The following is a 24493-nucleotide window of genomic DNA, read 5'->3' on the forward strand; positions in this document are numbered from 1 at the left end:
GTTAAGTAAAATAAGCCAGGCACAAAATGACAAATAGCAAATAGCATGACTGCTGTTATACAAGGAACCTAGAGTAGTCACTCAAAGTCAAAAGTAAAGTGTTGATTTCCAGGATCTAGATGATAGGGGAAAATTAAAGGTGGACTTAGGGTGATTTTTCAATGGATACATCAAAGTTTTCAGTGAAACCCAGTAAGAAGACTCTCCTTAAAATGCACATGATCTGCAGAGGTAACCTATTAATCCAATGGTACCCATTTGGCAAGCAGTTTAGACTAGTTTAGATTAAAATAGTTTAGAAGTGGGTCAGACTTTTTGCTAGAAGGCTGGGATAATTGAGTTCAATTACATTAGTGTAGTAGAGGAGAAAGCTGTGACCTACAGAAGAGCCATGAGAAGTATCCACACCTGCAGTAGTGAGATATGCATACACCAGCATAAAGTGATAGATACTAAAGTCACTAGACCCTGGCTTTTCAAACTGTCACTACACCAAAATTGTTTTGTCATGAAATAGAAAAGAAAATATCCAAATGCATCATATTTCTTCTGTGAAATAATCTTTTCAGAAACAAGTATATATACATTCATCATAGAGTAGGTCAGAATGTATAAAATATATTTCTTACTGTGGGTCATGTTCAAAAATGTTTCAAGGTCATTGCACCAGTTTGTAGGCTTCTTTTGTTTTATTTATTTGTTTGTTTGTTTGATAGAATCTCACTAAATTGCAGTCTCTCCAAATTGCTGAGGCTGACCTTCAAAACTTGTGATCCTTCTGCCTCACCTGTCTCCCCGCCCCCTGCAGTTTCTAAGCTCTTTAAGTGAGCAAAGTCTAGATCTTCTTTTATTCGCCATTACAACTCCAGAAGCAACACACACCGCCTGGCACAAGGCAAATGCTCAATAACATTTGTCAAGAGATGGGAAGAACATGGTCAAGAGACCATGAAGAATGGGGAGGAAACCAACACTAAATTTCACCTATTTAACAATTTTGGTTTGGTCTATACAGAATCCTAAATAAAGCCTTAGGCTTTTCTCTACAGAAGATTCTTTCTAGGGGATTAACTTGTAAAACCTGAAACTAAATTGAAACATTCAAGTCCTTAACCGGGAAGCCAAAAATGACTACTCGAGAGCACCCCCTAGCGGTCCCTTTTTACAACCATTCCCCCTGCAGAAGTAGCAGGAAGTGGTGCCTTCCATCACCACCTCCAGGCACGGAAGGACTATGCTTCCCTACTCCTAACTTTAAAAATCTTTCAACTGGTGAAATTGAGAGCCCAGTATCAATGTCAAACAGGGAAGTCTAAACCAAAAGAGAGAAAAAAATAGACTAAAAACCAAAGTGTACTTTGATTCTATTCTAATATACCAGAGAAATTGTTAACCTGTGATCACTGCTGTAGTCTGCCGGTCAAGCCCTGAAGCCCAAAAAAGCTGTCGAACAACAATGAAGCGGCTCAGTGCTACAACAGAAACTTTCAGCTTCAGTATGAGATGGGGTGAACATTCTATTAATGAAAATATTTCTTTTCAAGACTAAACCATGTTAATCCATCCAATTTATACATCAACTCTGCAGAAATTCCCCGAATCTGACTCAATCATCTGGACCCATCTAAGAGGAGAGAGTAGAGGGAAGTGGACATGACAGAGCACAAACCCAGTACAAGAATGAGGGGTTGGAAGTGGGTGCTGGGAAGCAAATATCTTCTTTCCCATTAAGTCTCCTTAGAGTTTAGTACCTGTTTCCCAAGTCCAAAAAAGGCAAAATTTAAAAAATAAGAGCTTGTGATGGCATTCTGAGACTCTTCTCTCTCAACCAGAAAGCCCCTAAAATGAAAACTTGACTTTTTTATTACCTACATTGTATATATTCTAAACTGATTTTAGCCACCAAAATGTTCATCTCACTTCCTATTTCAGAACTACTTTCTCTTCTCTCTATATTCTAAACCTCTACCCAAACATTGCCATTCATCCAGCCTACATTGTGAACACTCTATGATATTACATCTTTTCTAACTTTTTCAAGAATTCATATGAATTACTTGTGCTGTATTACTCTTCAATTCATTAGAATATGGCTGTATTTTCCAAAATAAAATCCAACAATTCTTATGAGATTTTTAAAAAATAAGTCCTTTTACAGAAGTGAAAGCAGTTGTTATTTTACTAACCATCTCCACTTACAATTAAGTGATTAAGGTAATGGGAGAAACAAAGATGTTGATTTTCTTTTTTTTTTTTTTTAAGATGTTGATTTTCACAATGACTGAAACATGAAGATGAAGGTAGAGGAAGTAAAATATTCTCAGGAAGCTAAGAATGAGAGTTAACACAGAATGAGATCTGATAGAGGTACCCAAATATATAGGTACATAAAACTGACTAATCATTTAGTTATAAATAAAAAGTATAAGTACACGTGAGGGCCTGGCATATAGCTTTGGGGTAGAGAGCTTGCCTAGTATATATGAGGTGCTGGGTTCAACCCCCAGCACACACACACACACACAAAAATTAAGTACACATAAATCTCAAAAATTCCAACTAGCCAATGAACTAAGAAAAAAGAACAGAGCTTTCTTACATAATAGAATAAAGCAGAATAGAATTTGAGCTCCTTTAATATTTTTAAATCTATAACATTTAAGAACTTGAATTTTATAAATGCAAAACAGGTGTGTAAAGGTAATCCAAATAAGACCAAAAAAAAGTTTTATTTTTAACACACTGTAACTATTTATTCATTCACTGTAACTATTTTTTTTTTCTTGTTCTAAATTTTTTAGGAAGAAAATAACCCCTGCCAGCATTCCCTCATAACACAAATATATTATGGTTCTAAGGGGAGCCTGGAGAGTGTTTATTAATCTAGGTCCAAAACTGAGCTCCTCCCATGTAAATTTGAGTGGTAAATGTGAAATAAAAGAAATAACTGACAAGTTAGAAGGCAATAGAACCAAGAGAAGTGGGAGCCACCTTCCTGACATCAGTGGATGTGGGAAACCAGGGAGAGGTTTAGAGCTACAAGAAAAGATTCATTTGAAAGAGATGGAAACCAGGGAATAAAGAATTTCAGCAAGAATGAGGTCAAGGAACACCTCAGAAACAAGACATGAACTAAGTAGGAAAATCTAGAAAGTGACCACTCAGAATGTTTCCATCAAAATGTGAGTCTGTGCCCAAGGGATAGTACTAGGAGACCAAGGAAATGTTATCACTCATGCATTAAGAGTGTCTACCAACTAAATTAAAGATAATTGCCTGGTGCATTGACACACACATGAATGAAGTCTCAGCACTTGGGAGGTGGAAGCAGGAAGATAGTTTGAGCCCAGGAGTTCAAGGCCAGCCTGGGCAATATAATGAGACTCTCCACCTCAAAACAAAAGATAATAATAACTAAGTTATTGATCTAAGGGCTTAGATAATAAATAGAAATATGAGTGGAAATTAAATAGAAAATAACAGTTTATTTTTAAAAAAGAATTAAACTGAGTCAAGCAGCCCTGGGTAATAGATCTTAATTTATCTAATAAGCTATCCACAGATGATTTCCTTCCCTGAGAGTAACTCACTTTATGCATTATATCATTTTTGCATCCTAACATAGTATCTAATACTGACTTAAATTATAGCCACATTTAGAGAGAAGAAAGGGTGAAAGCTGAGTCACCTGCCCTCTTCCCCCTTCTCCCTCCCTTGCTTCACCCCCTCATCCTGTTCCTTGCTGGTAGTGGATTAAGGGATGGAAATTAAAGTTATCCCTGAACAAAACCTGTAAAACTTTCCAACTGGCCCACCCAAAACTTATTTTAACACTTACCAACATCTCCATAAACATACAGGCCCTTTGGAGGTTTGCTCCTTGAAAAAAGCTGCAAATTAAAAACAAATTATAAATCTCCATCATGAATATAACTTAGTATAGTAGTACATATAGTATTCCTAATTGTGTCATATACAGGACATAGAAAAGCTAATATACACAACAAATAGGGGGAAAAATGATGCAAAAGTCTGGGAGGCCATATATTATACAGCCTTAAAAAGGAAGGAAATTCTGGGCTGGAGTTGTATGTAGCTCAGTGGTTGAGTGCTTGCCTCCCATGCGTTGAGGGACTGGGTTCAATCCTCAGCACCACATAAATAAATAAATAAATAAATAAAATATATTTTTTTTAAAAAAGGAAGGAAATTCTTTTTTTCTTTTTTTTGGTAACAGGCATTGAACCCAGGAGCACCTACCATTGAGCCATATCCCCTGTCTCTTTTTTTTTTTTTTTAATCAAACAACAACTTTTTTTTTTTTAAAGAGAGAGAATTGTTTTAATATTTTTTTTTTTTTTTTTTTTTAGTTTTTGGCGGATACAACATCTTTGTATGTGGTGCTGAGGATCAAACCCGAGCCGCAAGCATGCCAGGTAAGCGCGCTACCACTTGAGACACATCCCCGGCCCCCCCCACCGCCTCTTTTTTTTTGTATTTTATTGTGAGACAGAGTCTCACTAAATTGCTTAGTGTCTCTCTGAGTTGCAGAGGCTGGCTTTGAACTTTCTATCTTCCTGTCTCAACCTTCAAACTTCTGGGAATACAGACCTACAATACTGTACTGGCCTGGAAGGAAATTCTGTTACAGGATACATTGTGGATAAACCTTGAGGACATTGCATTAGATGAAATAAGTCAGTCACAAACAAATATTGTATGTTTCTACTTATATGAAGTACTTGGAACAGCCAAAAATTAGAGACAGAAAGTAGAAAAAGGGGCTGTACAGTGAGGCATAATTCGAGGAGGTTGCTGTAACTCAGGAGGTTGAGGCAGGAGGACTGCAAGTTGAAGGATAGCTTGGGCAATTTAGTGAGACCCTGTCTCAAAATAAAAAATAGGCAGAGTGTGGTGGCACAGGCCATTGGTTAAGGGCCCCTGAGTTCAATTCCTGGTACCTAAAAAAAAAAGCCAGGCACAGTGGCACAGGCCTGTAATCCCAGTGGCTCGGGAGGCTGAGACAGCCTTGGCAATCTAGTGAGGCCCTAAGCAACTCAGTGAGACCCTATCTCTAAATAAAATATAAAAAAGGGCTGGGGATGTGGCTCTGTAGTTGAATGTCCCTGGGCTCAATCTCCAGTACCAAAGGAAAAAAAAAAAAAAGTAGGAAAAGTGGTGGACAGGAACTGCAAGGAGAGGAAAACAGGGAATCTTGTTGAATAGATATAGAATTTCATTTGTGGAAGGTAAAAAGATGGGTAGTGGTGATAGGTGTAGAACATTATGAATGCATTTAATGCCACTGAACTGTATACGTAAAAATAGTTAAGATACTAAGCCTTACGTGTATTTTACCACAATTTAAAAATTTGGGGGAGGGGAAGATTGTGAAGCCCCACTGAGGATTCATTGCAGAAGGCAACAGACAAAGCAGCCCAAAGTAAGGGCTCCCAAGACACATGACTTGAACTTACATCCCCTCTACCACTTACCCACCATGTAATCGTCCCCTTGTCTCCCAGATTAGCTTCCCAAACAATAGCAGTCAGGCACATTCTCAGCAAGTAAGGGAACAGGAGAAATTTTTTCTGGAGAAAGTGAATAATCTCCAGAAAAAGACCCATAGGCACTTAGGACCTGGATCCCTACCAGATCACCTAACAGTAAAGAATAGTCAAACTTTCTCCTAATCAGCTTGCTAGTACCTGAAAAAACTAAAATGAATTGACAAATTTTTTAAATTAAAAAAAAGTCAACAGCCACAAATCAACAGATCTTTTTTCTTTTTTTTTTTTTACTTTAAGGACGAAGATGGAACTCAGTGGTAGAGCACTTGTCTAGCATGTGTGAGGCCTCAGTTCCATCCTCAATTCAAAAAAATAAAAATAAAAAAAGATAGCATTGAAAAAAACTTTCAAGATAAAAAGAAAGAGACCAAAGCAAATGTACGGAGGGAAAAAATTCAGTAGAGACAGAAGCATGCTGAGAGCAAAAGGAAACTTCAAAAATATAGGTATAACATAAAAATGACCAGCAGGCATATGAAAATGTGCCTGCCATGTTTAATAATTGGGGAAATGCAAATTAAAGCCATGATGAAGTATAGGATGACTTGTATTGAAAAGACAAAAGATAAATGTTGGTTAGAGTGTGGAGAAAAGGGAACTCTTGCACACTGTGGGTGGGAATGTACATTGATAACAGTATGAAGGTTAAATTAAAATTCAAACTATTATAACACCTACAACCATTCTGGAAACATGTCAAAGAAAATAAGTCACCCCCTCATAAAGATATCTGCATCCCTATGTCTATCACAGCATTATTTACAAGATCCAAAAAACAGAAACAACCCACGTGTCCATCCACAGATAAATGGATAAACAGATTTTTTGTGACATACACATACAATGGAATATTATTCAGCCTTTTTTTTTTTTAGTTGTAGTTAGACACAATACCTTTATTTTATTTAATTTTATGTGGTTCTAGGGATCAAACCCAGCACCTTGCGCTTGCTAGGTGAGCGCTCTACCGCTGAGCCACAGCCCCCGCCCCTTACTCAACCTTTTAAAAAAGGATCCTCGGGGCTGGGGATGTGGCTCAAGGGGTAGTGCGCTCGCCTGGCATGCGTGCGGCTGGGGTTAGATCCTCAGCACCACGTACAAAGATGTTGTGTCCCCCGAGAACTAAAATAAATAAATATTAAAATTCTCTCTCTCTCAAAAAAAAAAAAAAGTAAATAAATAAAAAAGGATCCTAGCCCAGCATGGTAGCCAACACCTGTAATCCCAGCGACTCAGGAGGCTTTGACAAGAGGATCACAAAATTCAAGACCAGCCTCAGAAATTTAGCAACTTTGTAAGATCCTATCTCAAAATAAAAGTAAAAAAGGGCTGGGGAATGTAGTTCTAATTAGCACCAGAGAAGTCAATAATCTGGCCAAAAAAAAAAAAAAAAATCTCAAAAGCTAGATGTCAGAAACCAGTCCATAATGCTTTGGTTTTGTTTTATAATCTATGGTTTCAGGCCAATTTGCTTCAGAAACCTCTCCCTAAATCCATAAGGCTCCTTCTAGACTTCATCCTTGTTTAGGCCAGGCGAAAAGATGTTGGTGTTGGTTCTGCCACCTGGATGGTTTCCCTGTGTTTCTCTGCATGTTAACTCTCCCATCTATTCTTACATCTCAACTGAAAACAGATTTCCACTCCTGCCAAAACCTCTTAATTTTTCTTTCTTTCTTTTTTATATGAGCATTATTGTGCACTGGTTATTCTATTTTCAACTTGCCAGAAAAAGCATTTATGCTTTTAAACAATTTTAGAACAACTTCAAATTGGACAACTTGCATAAAACCTAATAATCTCTGAGCATATTCTTTGTATGGAAATCTTTTGAAAGCAACATTCTGTATTAGGTAACAGGGAACATCATGGCAACTCATAATTCTTTGAAATATATTTTGCAGGAACCGTTGAAGGAATGGTTTTACTCTAGTACTGTTCACATGATATAATTAATATACTTTGAATAAAGGAAGTTTAGGCAAAAAAAAAGTGGAGGGGGAGTAAGATGGCAAAGTGAAAAAATCAGTGCTGGTTAAAAAAAAAAAAAGAGTAGAACCCATGATCCTATCTTCTCTTTTTCCCACTCAATAATTCAATATATTTTAGAAAGGGTACTTTTTGCAGGCTGGGGTTGTGGCTCAGCAGCAGTAGAGCGCCCGCCTAGCACGCCTGAGGCCCTGGGTTCGATCCTCAGCACCACATAAAAAATAAATAAACAAAATTAAGGTATTGTGTCCAACTAAAAAATAAATATTAAAAAAAGAACGGGTACTTTGATAATATTCTATCTTACATGCAGAATTTATGTTATATTTATTTTATAGGAATATTTAGAAAATGACAGACTCTGTCATCTAGCACCAAAGAAGATCCTCAGATCACAGTAACTTAATATGACATGAATATTGTTTAAGATGCATATTTTGCCTGTAATTCTAACTACTTAGATACCCAAGACAAGAAAATCGCAAATTTGAGGCGAGCCTTGGCAACTTAAAGAGACTCTACGTCAAAATTTAAAAAACAAAAAACCTTTAAAAGGGCTGGGGCTGTAGAACAGAATGTTTACAAGGGCATGTAGAAATGTTTAAAGGGGCTAGCTCAATGGAAGAGCACTTGCCTAATGAGTGAGGCCCTGGGTTCAAACCCCAGTAACATGTACGCATGCATACACACAAGCACACAATGCAGATTCTAACCTAAATAAATTGATGGACAAAATGGATAGCCTTCTGAATACTTACTTTAAAAAAAAGTGGATACTTTTCCACCAATAAATGTTAAACACAGTCTATCTAAATGACATTATGTATAGTAGTAGCCCTGGCTGACTCTCAGTGAACATGTTAACTAATAAATTAGAAAACAATAATAACTAATAAATATAGAAAAATTATAGCAATATGCCCTAAAGAAAGCTATTTAAACTTATAAATTGTTTATTTCTATAATTTCCCTTTCAATATTTTCAGACTTTGGTTGACCCCCAGATAAATGAAACCATGGATAAGTGGAGACTATTGTATTCTTAAGACTTTTCATTTGGGGAGGCAAGCTAATTTTCTCCTAATAAATTTTCAGTCTTCCAACAATTATTGAAAGTATTTTAAGGGATTTTAAAACCTGTATGTTAAGGGAAAACTCAGACGATCAAATAGAGAACAGCAACACTATTTAGAAGGCTATAAAATGATTGCTAAAGAAGCTCTTAAATTCTTTTTTTCACTTGTTCTAATCAGTTATACATGACAGTAGAATGCATTTTGACATATCATACATAAATGGAGTATAATTTCTCATTCTTCTGGTTGTACATGAGTTTAAATTCTTTATTAGTGGTAGTGATTTCAAGGAGAGGCAGGTTCACACAGGAACCCACATCGTTTGCATTCCCCCCCCCCATTTACATTTTCTCACAACCTACCCTCATTTTTTAGTTTCATTAAATCTCCTTTTTGATTGTTTTTATAATCTTTTAATTCTTATAATTTAATCCTGTGTCTCAGAAATCAAGTAACTATACCACTGACTATGAACTCCACCTTTGCATTGCTCCTCAGCTCTGATTATTCTCCAGCTGCTCCTCTCCCCCAGATGTCTTCTCTGTTCTGTACCCCAGGAGGCTGACACTGATGGCTGGTTCCTGGCTGGTTCAGACATACCTGAAGGAGATGGGAGACAGAAAAAGAAGGAGCCGGTCTTTCTCTTCTGTCCTTTCCCTGCTTCAGAGCTAAGTCTCAGCATAGCTGCATCCCTTCAGAATCATCAGGTGGCCCCTCTGGCTACACTACAGCTCTCACCAGGCTGCTCCTTCATCTCTGCTATCCTTTGTTCCACCATGAGCCTGATCTTGGCAGTCTGTTGATTCAGTCTTTATTTGAAACACCTGTTGTGAATTGTTTCCTGCCAGGACTCTGATACACCTCCAACTCTCAAAATGCACACTAGACTCAAATCTGAAATAAGTTTCTCTAGTGACCAATTATAAAATTTTTCTGAAGTTATTTCTATCTTAAGGTGTTATAAAGTGGGATGATGACACATTCTCTAATGATTTTGAGATGAGGATCCAATCATATGGCCATCTAGAACACGCAGATGATAAGTTTAAGGATGATGTTGGAAAACAGTAATAACCTATCACCTAACTCCACCAAATATAAAAGATAGGACAGAAGAATGTTGGAGTTGAATCCAAAAGATTTGAGTACAAATTCTGGTTCTCTCATTTATTAGCTATGTGATCCTATGTAAGACATATTAACTCTCCAACCAAGTATTTCCTTATCTGTTGGGGGCAGAGCAGAGAATACCTCTGTATGCCTAATCACAAGACCCACTCATTCACACTGAAGACTGCAACTTCATGTGGTTATGGATACCTGTTTATACTCAGACCTAGTACACTCACTTTGGCATACCCCTCCTAAAGCTCTGAACAACACATTGTAAGATCAAGCAATTTTACATTTATATAAACTCTACACCCAAGAAATCAAGAATATGTTCAAGAACACATGGTACAATTTCAACTGTAGTCCATATATTAAGCCATAAAGGAATTGTGAATAAGTTCCAAAGAATCAAATGTACTCTCAACTACATATAATATAATCATAAATAAATGATGGAAGAATAGCTAAAAGTAGAAAAAAACCTTACACTAAGATATCTCCCCTCCTATCACCTCCACCAAGATTGCTAGAAAAGTCTCATACCCCTCTTAAAAGGGCCTTCCTATCGTCAACAATTCTGTTTCCCTGGTTAGCTTACCACCTTGTCTGTAGAATCTTTTCAGCTCACTTCACACTAACATACACTTTCAGAAAATGTCTCCTATTTCTTTATAAAGAGAAAACAGAAGGCATTGGGTTGGAACTCTTTCACCGTTCTCTACAAAATTGCAATCCTACCCATTACCACACCCATCCTTTCCTTCCTCCCATCTATGACAAAGGAAGAAATTCCTCTTCTGTCTAACCTTCTGTCAATGTCTAGATTTCATAGATGAGTCATGGTCCATCAAATTGTATTTTTCTTTCCTTGTAATCTTCACTGTCTTAATGCTTATTTGTACAATATTGATGTATAATGTCTTATAAGCAAGATGTAAACCCAGAAACAATAAAGGAAAAGATAGATTTTAAGAAGTAAAATTCGGGGCTGGGGTTGTGGTTCAAGTGGTAGCACGCTGGCCTGGCATGCGCGAGGCACCACATAAAAATAAAATAAAGATATTGTGCCACCAAAAAATAAATAAATAAATATTTTTTTAAAAAGTGAAATTAAAACTTTCTATTTTAAAAAACACTAGCCAAAGTAAAAAGGAAAAGAATAAATGGTGAAAACATTGCAACACTATAGATGAGAGTTAATTTTTAATAAACAAAGAGCTTTTATAAATCAATAAGAAAAACAAATGCAAATGGCTTAAACACTTGAAAGACTACTTAACTATATCCACAATAAAAAAAAAAAAGTGTGATTTAAAATAAAACTAAAACATTGTCATCACAAAAGCCTAAAAGTCTGAGAGGACATAAAATTATCAAAGATGTAGGGGAAATGGGCAAGCACATACACTGGCAAGAATAGGAATTGTTGCAATATTTTGAAGGCAATCTGTCAATTGTCAATCAAAATGTAAAGCACATATACTTTTAACTGCACAACTTTATTTCTAGAAATTTATCCTTAGAATAGCCCATATGTGTTCACTAAGATACGTGTGTAATCCATTAACAGAACATGTTGAATATTCACATGAAGAATAGTAGGTCACTATTAAAAGCTATTGAATTACATGGGCTGGGCTGGACTCAGTGGTAGCACACTGGCCCAGCACTGTGTGAGGAACTGGGTTTGATTCTCAGCACTGAAATAAAGAAATGAAGGTCTATCAACAACTAAAAAAATATTTTTTAAAAAAGCTATCGAATTATAGAAAAAGACAAAATGCAAGTTAAAAAACTGTTGAATTATGAACCATTTATATGAAAAAGTTAAGAATAAAAAAGTATCTCTTATAAGAACTACAAAACCCAATATGGAATATTCTCCTAGATAAAGTGTTAAAAGTTTTGTTGTTGCTGTTGTTGTTTATAAAGTACAAAAAAATGGATATGCCATGGTTCCATTATATAAGAAAGAAACAAGGGTATGTGGGCATACACAAACATACATGAACATGTAAATGCTTAGAAATTTCTGGAGGGATCAAGAAATGGTTGAATGATGCTGGGCACAGTGGCGCACACCTATAATCCCAGCGGCTCAGGAGGCTGAAGCAGGAGAATTGGGAATTCAAAGTCAACCTCAGCAAAAACGAGGCACTAAGCAACTCAGTGAGACTCTTGTCACTAAATAAAATACAAAATAAGGCTGGGATGTGGCTCAGTGGTCAAGTGTCCCTGAGTTCAATCCTCAGTATCCCCCCACACCAAAAACAAGAAAGAGAAATGGTTGAATAAACAGCTGGAAAGGAAACAGAGATGATAAGGAATGTAATTTGGGTTTTTTTTTTTTAATTTTTAGTTACAGATAGACATAATACCTTTATTTTATTTATTTTATTTTATGTGGTGCTGAGGATCGAACCCAGTGCCTCACATGAGCTAGGCAAATGCTCTACCACTGAGCCACGATCCCAGCCCCAAGAGCAATGTAATTTTAAATGTATATTCTTTCATACTGTTTTAATTTGTTACCAAATATATATATATATATATGATTTTTTTCCTTTTTGTTAAAAAGGATGCTGTGAACAAAATATGGAATAAAACTTTATAGGAAAAATTGTTAAAGGATGATTTAGAAAAGAGTGGAATAGTTCCTCTACCAAGGGACCCACTGGCCATAAGGATAAGGGAATAAAAAGGTACAAAGAGGACAGGACTAGAGAGGAGACATCAGCTAACTAGAGTTAGACAGAACATTTACAAAGTAGAGTTAATTAAGAAGCAAGATGGGGATCTCACAGAGCAGCCAGCCAGGGAGAAAGAGGCCCTGAGGATGGACACTAGAGAGACTGAAGATCTTAGAAACAAGAGGTCCTGGCAGGGGGCGGGGGATGAGCAAACATTTTGATGTGAAATAGTTACGACCACTCCCATCCCCCCACATCTCTCTACAGCACCCCTACATGTAGGCTTCCCTAGCCACTCCCCTCAGGCAAAATAATAGAAGCCTCTTCTCAGACCAACACCAAGCATGTAGAGCTCCATTCTATCAGTGTGTCTTTTGGGCCTACTGAATGGAGCCAACAGAACACAGCCCTCAAAGATTCCAAATATCTTTACATTCTAAATTTCCTATTAAAGTTTGAATTCTAAACTATAATAGGGCCACTGCACCACAAGCATAGAGTCTTAAATCACCTCAGCACCCACAGGACAACACATACAGTAGACACTGATGGCTGACAGAATCTGCCACTCCAAAATATGTCATTTTGGCATAAAGATTATTTTGAGTTAAAAGCACTTGGGAAAACAGTAGGTAGAAGAAAAGTACTCTAACTTTTTTCTTCTTTGTGAAAAATCAAGACATAAAATTGCTGTGTGAAACATGCCATCTATTCCAGGAGAAAAGAAACATTCTTATCACCAAAGATGGGAGTTGAGGCCAGAAGAAATCTATACAAATAGACTTTCAAAAATAATTCCTATTTTTCTTTAGTATTCTTAAATATTCTAGTTATTTCCCATATATTTTAGTAACCAATTTAATTTCTACTCAGTTCACCCTAGTATGTAAGCTCTTGGGAATTTATGCTTTTGGGATCTTCATTTTCCTGTGAAGGTTTTAATGCACATACGAAAATCTCCATACTCTCTTCTCACTTTAATCTGTTTTATGTAAAAAAATTTAGGTGCAGCTAGAGAAGTAAAGTTTTGCCTCCCCTTCCAACACTCAAAAACAAGTGTTGAGCCAGGCATGGTGGCACATAGCTGTAATTCCAGCGACTAAGAAGACTTGCAGGAGGACCGCAAGTTCAAGGCCAGCCTCAGCAAATTAGTCAGACTCTGTCTCAAAAATAAAAAGGGTTGGGAACATGGCTCAGTGATTCCCAGTACAAAAAAAAAAAAAAAAAAAAAATCCCCTCCCATACTGGGCATGGTGACACATAAGGTTGAGGCACGAGGATCACAAGTTCAAAGCCTAACTAATGCTTAATATATACTTCACTGAGCCATGTTACTGGCCTAAGATAAATATTTATGAGAATTTATCTATTCTCAAGAGAGAAAAGATTTTTGCTAATATCTAAAAATATTCTAGTTATTCTAAGTCTCAATGCTTAAGGCTCTTTTTGCTAAAAGAAATAAAGACTAAATCATGCCAGGCACAGTAGTGCACACCTCTAATCCCAGCAGCTTGGGACACTGAGGCAGAAGGATCACAAGTACAAAGCCAGCCTCAGCAAATTAGGAAGACCCTGAACAACTTAGTGAGACCCAGTCTCAAAAAGGATTAGGAATGTGTCTCAGTGGGTACCCCTAGGTTCAATCCCAGTACCAAAAAAATAAATAAGTAATTCTTTTTTCCCATATCCATCTTCTAGCTGGTAAGTATGGTTTGGCTGTCTCTTATAGAAGGAGCAAGACTGGTCATTAATTATTGCTATTGTTTTCTTACACTTCTTTAGAACCTCAAATAATTCTTAATATGTCAGGACTTAATACAAAGTAGTTAATAGCAAGGATATTCAAAATAACATAAGATTCTAGAGATATTCACAAACTGGAATCTCCAGCGTAAAATTTATAGAGGTACAGTGTCTTTGAGTCAGAATCCAGGACATGTGAGTGCATTTGGGAGTGGGATCTAACACATTTTGTTGAGCTCTTACTACATGCCAGACACATCAAACCATTCCTCTGAATCAAGAATTTTCCAAAGCTTGTTACAAAAGAATTTTGCTATGAGTGCTAACTGTAAAAGAGGCTTATGTGTTCAAATTGGAAGAACACTGAATTAATCACCAAATCAAAGTTTAAAAGGTTCTTTATTACTGGGTATAGTGGTATAAGCCTGTAATCTCACAGAGGGGAAGCTGAGATAGGAGAATCTCAAGTTTGAGGCCAGCCTCAGAAACTTAGCAAGACCCTAAACAACTTATTGAGAACCTGTCTCAAAATAAAAATAAAAAGGGCTGGAAATGTAGCTCAGTAAAAAAGCATATCTAAATTCAATCCCCAGTATCATCCCATTCTCCACCCCCCCAAAAAAAAAAAAGTTTATTGAAGGATTTTGCAGAGTCTTAATTTACTAATGGTATTATAGTTCTCTGAAGAAAAGAATTGTTTGTACCTAATTACTTTTGTGTGTGTGTGTGAGCGTGTGTGTGTATGTGTGTATGTGTGTGTGTGTGTATTTTTGTACCAGGGATTTAACTCAGGGGCACTCTACCACTGAGCTATGTCCTCCAGTCCTTTTTATCTTTTATTTTGAGACAGGATCTCACTGAATTGCCTAGGCTGCCCTTGAACTTGCAATCTTCCTGCATTGGCCTTCAAATCGATAGGATTAGAAATGTGCATTACCATGCCCAGCTGCACCTAATTATTTAACAAACAAAACCATTAAGCATTTCTTTTAGTCTAGGGGAATCATAACACTAAAAGTGCAGTGAGCCAAGAAAGTTACAAACCTCCACCAGAGAGGGCTGGAGATGGGCCTAGAGAAACCAAAAGGGGAAGCAACTGACTTTGCAAGAGGGAACTGAGAAAAAAAATTACATAAGGGAGATAGACAGTGAACTTGCAGGTTGAGCAGACATATGTATGATAGAATAAGTCATACTCTGGGGGGAAAAACAAAGACATTCTAATCGGAAAAATAAGTTAAGAATGTTGTTCCCAGCATGGGCAAAATGGCTATATAAGGCTCAAAAGATAGACTTAAGTCACATATCCAAGGACATTTTTGCCTGGCATTAGTAACATGAATGAATAGATGAATGAATTTTGCATTAGGCTAAGGACTATAATCTCTTAACAAGTGTGTGTATGTCAATATGCATTATATAGAGTAATGGGTATACATTGCTCAACAAATACTTCCTGTTTTCAAGGAGCTTACAGGAGACTAATGATGGGAGACAGAATAAATTACGTATATACTTATAATTATATATCATTTTAAATAAATTGGAAATTAGGGTACATTATTACCACAATCCATGAAAGTAAAATGATAAAAATAATATGAAAAATATATAGCTGGGCCAGTAGCACACACCTGTAATCTGAGCTACTCAGGCAACTTAGTGAGACACTATCTCAAAAAGAAAAATTTTTTTAAAGACTCGGGGTATAGCACAATAGTATAGTCCTTACCTAGTTTGTGTGAGATCCTGGATTCAATCCCCAGTGCCACAAAAAGAAAGAAAGAAAAGAAAAAGGAAAAAAATCTAGATGTAGTTTAGCACTGTTATTTAATAGGGTTGTTAAAGCCTTTGATTGGTTTTGAAATTCCCATCTCATTACAACCAAAAGACAATATCTAATCAAAAAGTATCCTGAATTTTAGCAGACTTTCTGTAATAACCTATCTCAAAAGAGGATGACAGGAAAAGCAAGTGTCAAAATAAAGTCATTAAATTTTTTAAAACAATATGACTATACTGGCTAATGTCCAATAAGGAAATATACTAATGTTTGGGATCTCACTGTTAAACGTTTGGTGATTTGGGAAATAAACAACTCAAGACTGCTCTACAAACCACTAAATTTAGTAAAAATTTATTGTCTAAGTCCATTTTCTATTGTGTAACAGAACACGTGAGACAGGAAAACCTATTTTTTAAAAGGGCTCATGATTCCAGAAATCAGAAAGCGTGGTGTTGGTATCTGATGAAGGCATCATGGTGGAAGAGCAAGTAAAACATGAGGAAGAGAGAGCAAATGGGCAAGAGAGGCAGCAAAAGAAACCCAAGAAAACTGAACTTACTTTATAATATACTCTCTCTCTCTCTGGCAGTAACTAATCCAGAGAGCAAGAATTCACTCTCTTCCCGACCCACCTCAATCTATTCATAGACTTTATCCTGTAACCCAAACACATTACACTAGGCCTCACCTCCCAATACAACTACTACATTGAGGAGTAATGTCCAACCCTAATTTTGTTTGTTTTGGTTTTTTTGTTTTGTTAAGCAAGCAAGCAGAAATTTTATTAAAAAGGAAACTGAGATTAAAAACTCAGAACTCCCGGTGCAGCATACCGAGAGGGACAAGAGTGCCCAAGACAAATTTTAGTGGGGACAAATTATATTCAAACTATAGCATTTATGTTTTGAATCTTATATATGTAAAAGCCAATTCCTCATACAAAGAATCTTTGGGACAAAAGGGTTTATATTTTTAAAGTAATATCCAATCACTATTCTATCAAAATTGTATGAGGCAAAATCTAATGCAAAGTGGATCCTGGTACATACACACACACACATACACACACACACACACACACACATACACACACATGCAATTTTTGAGACAATTGGGCTGGGATGTAGCTCAGTGGCAAATCGTCTGCCTTGTATTCGCAAAGCCCTGGGTTTGACCCCCAGTTCCAAAAAAGACATAAAAAAGAACCCCACCAAAAAAAAAATAAGATTAAAAAAAAACTTTTTTTGAGACAATTGGAGAAATTTGAAAGTGGGTTTAATGTTAGGATTGCCAGATTAAAATATAGGATGCCCAGAAAATACAAATTTCAGATTAACATCAAATAATTTATTTATTTATATATATATATATATATATATATATATATATATATATATATATATATATAAATATTGCACGATACATGCATATACTAAAAAACTGTTATTTATTTAAAATTCATATTTATTAGGGCATCTTGTATTTTTATTTGCTAAATGTAGCAATCCTATTTTAGATAATATTATGAAATGAGTGTTAAATTTCTTAAATGTGATGATGTTAAGATAGTTATGGAGGAAAATGACCTTGTTAGAAGATGCAGAGGATGTTTTTAGGGGTTAAGTTTTATAATATTGCAACTTGTAAATGTTTAAAAATATATATATTTAGAAAGGAGATAAAACGAATGTGGCAAAATGTCACTCATCAGTGGACCTAGGTATATTGTGGATAGTTTACAAAATAAATAGTTAGGAGAAAAATTGGAAAAGTGACTATTATATTACTTTTGAACTAAATCTGAAACTATTCAAAAATATCTGAATATTTAGATTCTAGGTATTTGCTTTCAAAACTGTTATCAAAACTATTATTTTAACTGCTGACACTAAAATCATTATTCCACGTATCTCCCTTTTATGACTTTAACTTTGCTTGTCATTCTCTCTGGTTTTAAAATTCCAACAGGGGCTGGGGATGTGGCTCAAGCGGTATCGCGCTCGCCTGGCATGCGTGCGGCCCGGGTTCGATCCTCAGCACCACATACAAAACAAAGATGTTGTGTCTGCCGACAACTAAAATAAAATAAATATTTAAAAATAAATACATAAATAAATAAAATTTTAAAAAAATAAAATTCCAACATTAGCCAGGTGGGGGGCGGGGCATACGCCTATAATCCCAGTACCTTGGGAGGCTGAAGAAGGAGGGTTGTGAGTTAAAAGCCAGCCTCAGGAACTTAACAAGACCCTAAACAACTCATCAAGACCCTGTCTCTAAATAAAATATTAAAAAGGCTGCGGATATGCCTCAGTGATTAAGTGCCCCTGGGTTCAATTCCTGGTACAAAAAAAAAAAAAAAGAAATCCAACATTAAAAAATTATCCAAGATGATTCTCATCAAAGTTATAAATAAAATAGCATGGTCTCTGCCTTTCTGGGTTACTCTCCACCTGCTATTCCACATAATTTCCATTAGGACAATTCAATAATAAGGGTGGTACTGTTAAGATAAAAAGTGTTGTTTTCAATTTGTTTAAAATGCAAGAATACTACTTTTCCTGTTTCTCTCCACTCACCCCCCCCCACCATTGCATTATTATCTCCCAAAACGATAGAATCAGAGACAATGATTCCAGCTGGAATGCTGAGCATAATTATATCTTTTTAAAACTGGCATTATATCATCCACAACATGGACTACTTTTTGATAAAAGTAGATCACTTCAGGTTTCTAAGATCTTTAAAAACTAAGAAACTGAACTATATGTTAGCATCCATAAATTCTCTTTAAATGAAGAATCCTTAAATGCCTTTAGCTGATTTTCAAAAGAACCCCTCCTAACCTAAAGTACATCAATTTATTCAGTTTACAAGTATAATTAAGCCTTTTTAAGTATCTGAATCAAGGGGGCTTTAAAACTCTACAACAACTAACACAAGAAATGGCTCAAGCTCTGATTATCTCTGAATCTGAAGATGCAAATGACTTTTTAATTCCTCATGCATTCAAGCAGCAAACACTTGTAAGTACACATAGGTGCCAGTGGGAGACAAACGACAAGAGGCAATTTCTCTAGCAAATCCTCCCATGTTGTGTTACTCCTGATATTCTGATTCTGTCCTAGCTTAAGTGAAGTTATGCTGGGTCAGGTCTACCCCAGTCCACTTCTAGGTATATTGTGGATAGTTTACAAAATAAAAAGTTGGAAGAAAAATTGGAATGTCCAGTACACAATGGGATGTCCAGTACACAAACATAATCCTCAAAAAACGATCAGGAACCCAACAAAACAAAGATATTGAAAATATCCCTCATTCTGAATTCTGTTGAGGTTCTGAATTGGAAACACTAAACTGGTGTTCCAAGCATCTTCTGGATTAGCTAAAAACTGATGCTGAGGAGGGAATGAGACTACAGACACATTCACTGGGAGACATATGGATACAAAACTCACAGAGACACCTACACTCTCACATAGACGCATGGATAGGCCCACAGTCACTACACCTGCCTTCAGTCAGTAGAGAATTATTTTGTGACTCTTCCATTCATTCTACAAGTATGAATTAAACATTGAGCACCTACTTTATTCCAGGGAGTAAGCAGAGTTCCACAGGAGCAATATGCAACAGAAGGAAGACAGCGTTTCCAGGAATGTATGGTCATCAAGTAGATAAAACAAGATGGACCATGACATAAGGATGTGGGGGAGAGCTTTAGCAAAGACCCAGAAGCAAACCAGGTCCCAGTCTTTTCAAGAATCTTCAAGTGGTTCTTCCCAGCTCATGTCTTGTTTTTGTTTTTTCACATTTTTAAAATCAGTGCATTATAGTTGTACATAATGATGAGATTTGTTGCTACATATTCATACATACCTAGCTGGTGCTTTTATGGAAACAGAGAACAGTGATAGATGAGGATGGCAAGAGGGACTGGACCAGGCTTTTGAGGACCTTGTAGAACATGCTAATGAGTTTATATTTTATTCTGAGGCAGAATGGTGTGATCAGAAGGGTATGGACAAGGCATTGAATGGGAGGAAACTACAGGACAAGAAACCCCCATTTATATCTGCTCCACTGACACCAACCCAGTGTTTAGCTACTAGATCCAGAGAGAAACACTGTAGGGGTTTTTGTGGGTAAGTGGGGTAAAGGCAAGTGGGGACATCCTATAGTGGTTCACAGTGTCATGAGGGGTTATGGACTAAGGGATACGCTGAGGTTTCTACTGGAGAAGCTATAGATGGTTGTGGCATTATGGCCTGAAACATGCATTTAAGTCCTTATACCCACACATGCTATAGGAGATGAACAGGTGTAGATTGCTCAGTTTTATAGTTCTCTTTATTAGAGTAGAGGTTCCCACTCAATTAAAAATCCAATTGTAGGATGGGTGTGGTGGCACATGGCTATAATCACAGCAACTCAGGAGACTAAGGCACTAGGTCCACAATTCGAGGGCAATCTGAGCAACTTAACAAAATCCTGTCTCAAAATAAATATAAAAGGGCTAGGGATATAGCTGAGTGATAGAGTGCCCTTAGGTTCAAGTCTCAGTACCAGGAAAAAAAATTGTATAAAGCAAAATCAGTTTATTATTTAACGTAAGAAGCTCACTGAAGGAAAATATCTAATTCTTGAAAAGCTTAATATTGTTAAAAGAGAATATGATTTCCTAGAGAAATCCTCAAAGATGCCAACTTCATAAAGAATCATCAGGAATAACAAGTGTGAAGGCAACTGGAAAAGAGGTCAATGAGTACAACTCTGAATTTCAGGCTGAAATAAATTTTATGAAAAAAAAAAAAGAAAGAAAGAAATCACTGAAAAAGGGAAAACTAAGCTGAGCATGATGGCACATGACTGAAATCCCAGCAATTTAGGAGGCTGAGGCAGAGGATTGCAAGTTCAAAGCCAGCCTCAGCAACTTAGCGAGGCCCTAAGCACCTTAGAGAGACCCTATCTCACACTAAAAAATTAAAAGGGCTGTTGATATAGCTCAGTTGTTAAGTGCCCTTGGATTCAATCCCAGGTACCACAAAAAAAAAAAAAGGAAATTTTATTTAAATACTAATTTATTGAGTACATTATTTACATTTTATATTCTCCAGATAGTATTATTTTTAGTTTAATAGTCTGTTATTACAAAAACAATACTGAAATTATTTATATAATGCTGGGTTGTAGATAGCAACTCACAGTTAACTGTTTTTTATTCAAATATTTTATCTCAATCTGTGGTCTGCCATATTTTTTCTGAGGTACCTTGTGTTGACTAGAAATTTAAAATTTTAAAAAATATTTTTAGTTGTAGATGAACACAATATCTTTATTTTATTTATCTTTTATATGGTGCTGAGATTCAAACCCAGTGTCTCACACATGCTAGGCAAGCTCTCTACTACTAAGCCACAGCCCCAGCCCAGAAGTTTTAAATTTTAATATAGTCTAAAGTATCAGTTATTACCTTTATAATTTAGACTTTTGTATCTTATAAGAAATTCTTCTTTTTTCCAAGTTGATAAAGTTATTCCTCTATATTTTCTTCAAGAATTTATTGTTTCACTTTAAGAAATTAATTCCATGTAATTTATTTTTATGCTTAAAGAAGAGAGTACCTGATTTTATTTTACTCTTCATATAGATGATCAGTGATCCATCCCATCCTCATTTATTAAGTAAACCATCCTTTTCCCACTGATATTCAATATCAACTTGATTATATGCAAAGTTACTATGTATGTTCTAGACTTTCTATTTTGTCTCTATATGTGTTTCTCTATATAATAGAACAGTGAATAGTTCCGTTGATTAGAGGCAGGGATACAGGCAGGAAAGGGATATTAATCTGAAAGCTAGACTAGGTACAATTCAAGTAGAACCAAAAATACAATTAATAGTCTCATACCAACCCTCAAATCTAGTCACATAGCAATCATCTAGAAAAAGGGTCAGCAAATTATGGCCTGTAGGCCAAATCCCGCCTGACACTTGTTTTTATAAACAAAGTTTTACTGGACCATATTTATTATTACTGCCTATGGCTTCTTTGACAACAGTGATAGAACTGAATAGTTGTAACAGAGATCACATGGTTCACAAGTCTGAAAACACTGACTACTTGTCCTTTATAGATAAAGGAGACCTGACGATAACCTCAGCATAGAATCCACAGCACTGATGCCTCTTTATGATCATTCTGCTGCCTTAACCAGCATAGTAAGCTTTGACTATTAAGGACAGATAGAAATTTCAACCCTAAACATTACTAATAGTTTTTTAAATTCATTTAAAAGAACTTATTAAAGTAGGGGGCAGTGGTGCACAACTTGAATCACAACAGCTCAGTAGGATGAGGCAGAAGGATCACAAGTTCGAGACCAGCCATAGCAACTAAGCAAGACTCTGTCTCAAAATAAAAAGGGCTGGGGGAGAGGCCTAAGATGGCATAATAGAGAAGGTCACATTCCTGGCTGCTCTGTGGTGTGAAACAAGAAAGCAGACAGGCAGCTTCTCTGCAAGTAAGGTACTGAAAACCTCAGGGACACTATAAGTCCACAGGGTAGAAGCTCTATTGCCTCAGATCCATACTGTTAGATGGGTAGACACACAAACGACATGAAAAAGCAAGGAAACAAATACCCCCAAGCAAACCAAGATACTCCAGTAACAGAATCCATCAACACCACAGTGGAAGAAATGTCAGAGAGGGAGTTTAGAAGTTAAACTGATCTGCTAAGTAAAGGATGATGTAAGAGAGCAAATACAGACAGCAAAAGATAACTTCAATAAAGAGAAATTATGAAAACAAACAGAAATCCTTGAAATGAAAGGGAAAAAAATTAAAAAGTCAATAGAAAGCATCACAAACAGACTAGACCACTTGAAAGAACCTCAGACAATGAAGACAAAATATATAATCTTGAAAACAGAGTTGATCATGAAGAGAAGATGTTAAGAACCATAAACAGCACTTCCAAGAATTAAAAAATAACCTGAAAAGATAAAATTTAAGATTCATTGGGATAGATGAAGGCACAGAGAAACAAATCAATGAATGCACAATCTTTTCAATGAAATAATATCATAAATTTCCCAAATCTAATGAATGAAATGGAAAATCAAATAAAAAAGGCTTACAGGATCCCATATGTGCAAGACAACAGACCCACATCAAGGCATATAATAATGAAAATGCCTAACATATAGAATAAGGGCAGAATTTTAAAGGCTGCAATAAAAAAAATATCAGACTACATAAAAGGGGAAACAAATATGGATCTCAACTGATTTCTCAACTCAGACCCTCAAATCTAGAAGATACTGGCATAACAAATACCAAGCTCTAAAAGAAAATGGATATCAACCAAGAATTCTATATCCAGCAAAATTAAGCTTCAGATTTGAAGATGAAATAAAAACCTTCCATGATAAACAAAACAAGAATTTGTAACCAGAAAGCCTGCACTTCAGAATATTCTCAATAAAATATTCCATGAAGATGAATTAAAAAAAAAAAAGTAAAAACCAGCGAAGGGAAGAACTATACTACATGAATAGTCAATCAAAGGAGAAATTAATTCACATTAAAAACTAGAAATAAACCAAAATGACCAGGAACACTAATCATATCTCAATAATAACACTGAACATTAATGGCCTAAACTCACCAATCAAAAGACAAAGACTGGAAGATTGGATTAAAAAACAAGACCCAGCAATATGCTGAATCCAAGAGAATGACCTCATAGGCAAAGAAATCCCCAGACTGAAGGTATGAAAGGATGGGAAAAAACATATCACTCACATGGGTCACGTAAACAGGCAGGGGTCTCTATCTTCATATCAGATAAAGTGGACTTCATGCTAAAGTTAATCAGAATGGACAAAGAAGGACATTGAATACTGCTTAAGGGAATTATACATCAACAAGACATAACAATCATAAATATTTATGTCCCAAACAATGAAACATCTATGTACATCAAACAAACCCTTCTCAACTTCAAGAATCGAACATATCACAACACAATAATATTGAGTGACTTTAACACACCTCTTTCACTACTGGATAGATCTTCCAAACAAAACTAAACAAACTTTAGAACTCTAGAACTAAATAATAAAATCAATAATTTAGACTTAACAGACATATATAGAAAACTCCATCCATCAATGAGCAAATACACTTTCTCCACAGCAGCACATGGATTCTTCTGTAAAATAGATCATGTCTTATGCCATAAAGCAACTCTCAGCAAATACAAAAGAGAGAGAGAGAGAGAGAGAGATAATACCCTTCATCAGATATCAGATCATAATGAAATGAAATTAGAAATCAATGATAAAAAATAGAAGGTACTCTAACACCTGGAGACTAAATAATAAGCTATTGAATGATGAATGGATAACAGAAGAAATCAGGGATGAAATAAAAAAGTACTTAGAGGTAAATGAGAATAGTAATACAACATACCAAAATCTCTGTGATACAAAGAAGGCAGTGCTAAGAGGAAAGTTCAT

At 36.0% G+C, this 24493-nt stretch overlaps 1 protein-coding gene across 2 annotated transcripts in view; it reads right to left on the reverse strand.

Annotated features, from left to right (window-relative positions):
- Afg1l (AFG1 like ATPase) overlaps window positions 1-24493 on the reverse strand; it is a 210262-nt gene that overhangs the window by 146264 nt on the left and 39505 nt on the right. For both annotated transcript variants that reach the window (XM_076859874.1, XM_076859873.1), the window contains exon 3: window positions 3839-3890. In XM_076859874.1, coding sequence (XP_076715989.1) covers window positions 3839-3890 — 52 coding nt within the window. The remainder of the gene's footprint in view (window positions 1-3838; window positions 3891-24493) is intronic.

This window comes from Callospermophilus lateralis, chromosome 6 (genome assembly GCF_048772815.1).
Source record: "Callospermophilus lateralis isolate mCalLat2 chromosome 6, mCalLat2.hap1, whole genome shotgun sequence".
In the NCBI taxonomy this organism is placed as follows: domain Eukaryota; kingdom Metazoa; phylum Chordata; class Mammalia; order Rodentia; family Sciuridae; genus Callospermophilus; species Callospermophilus lateralis.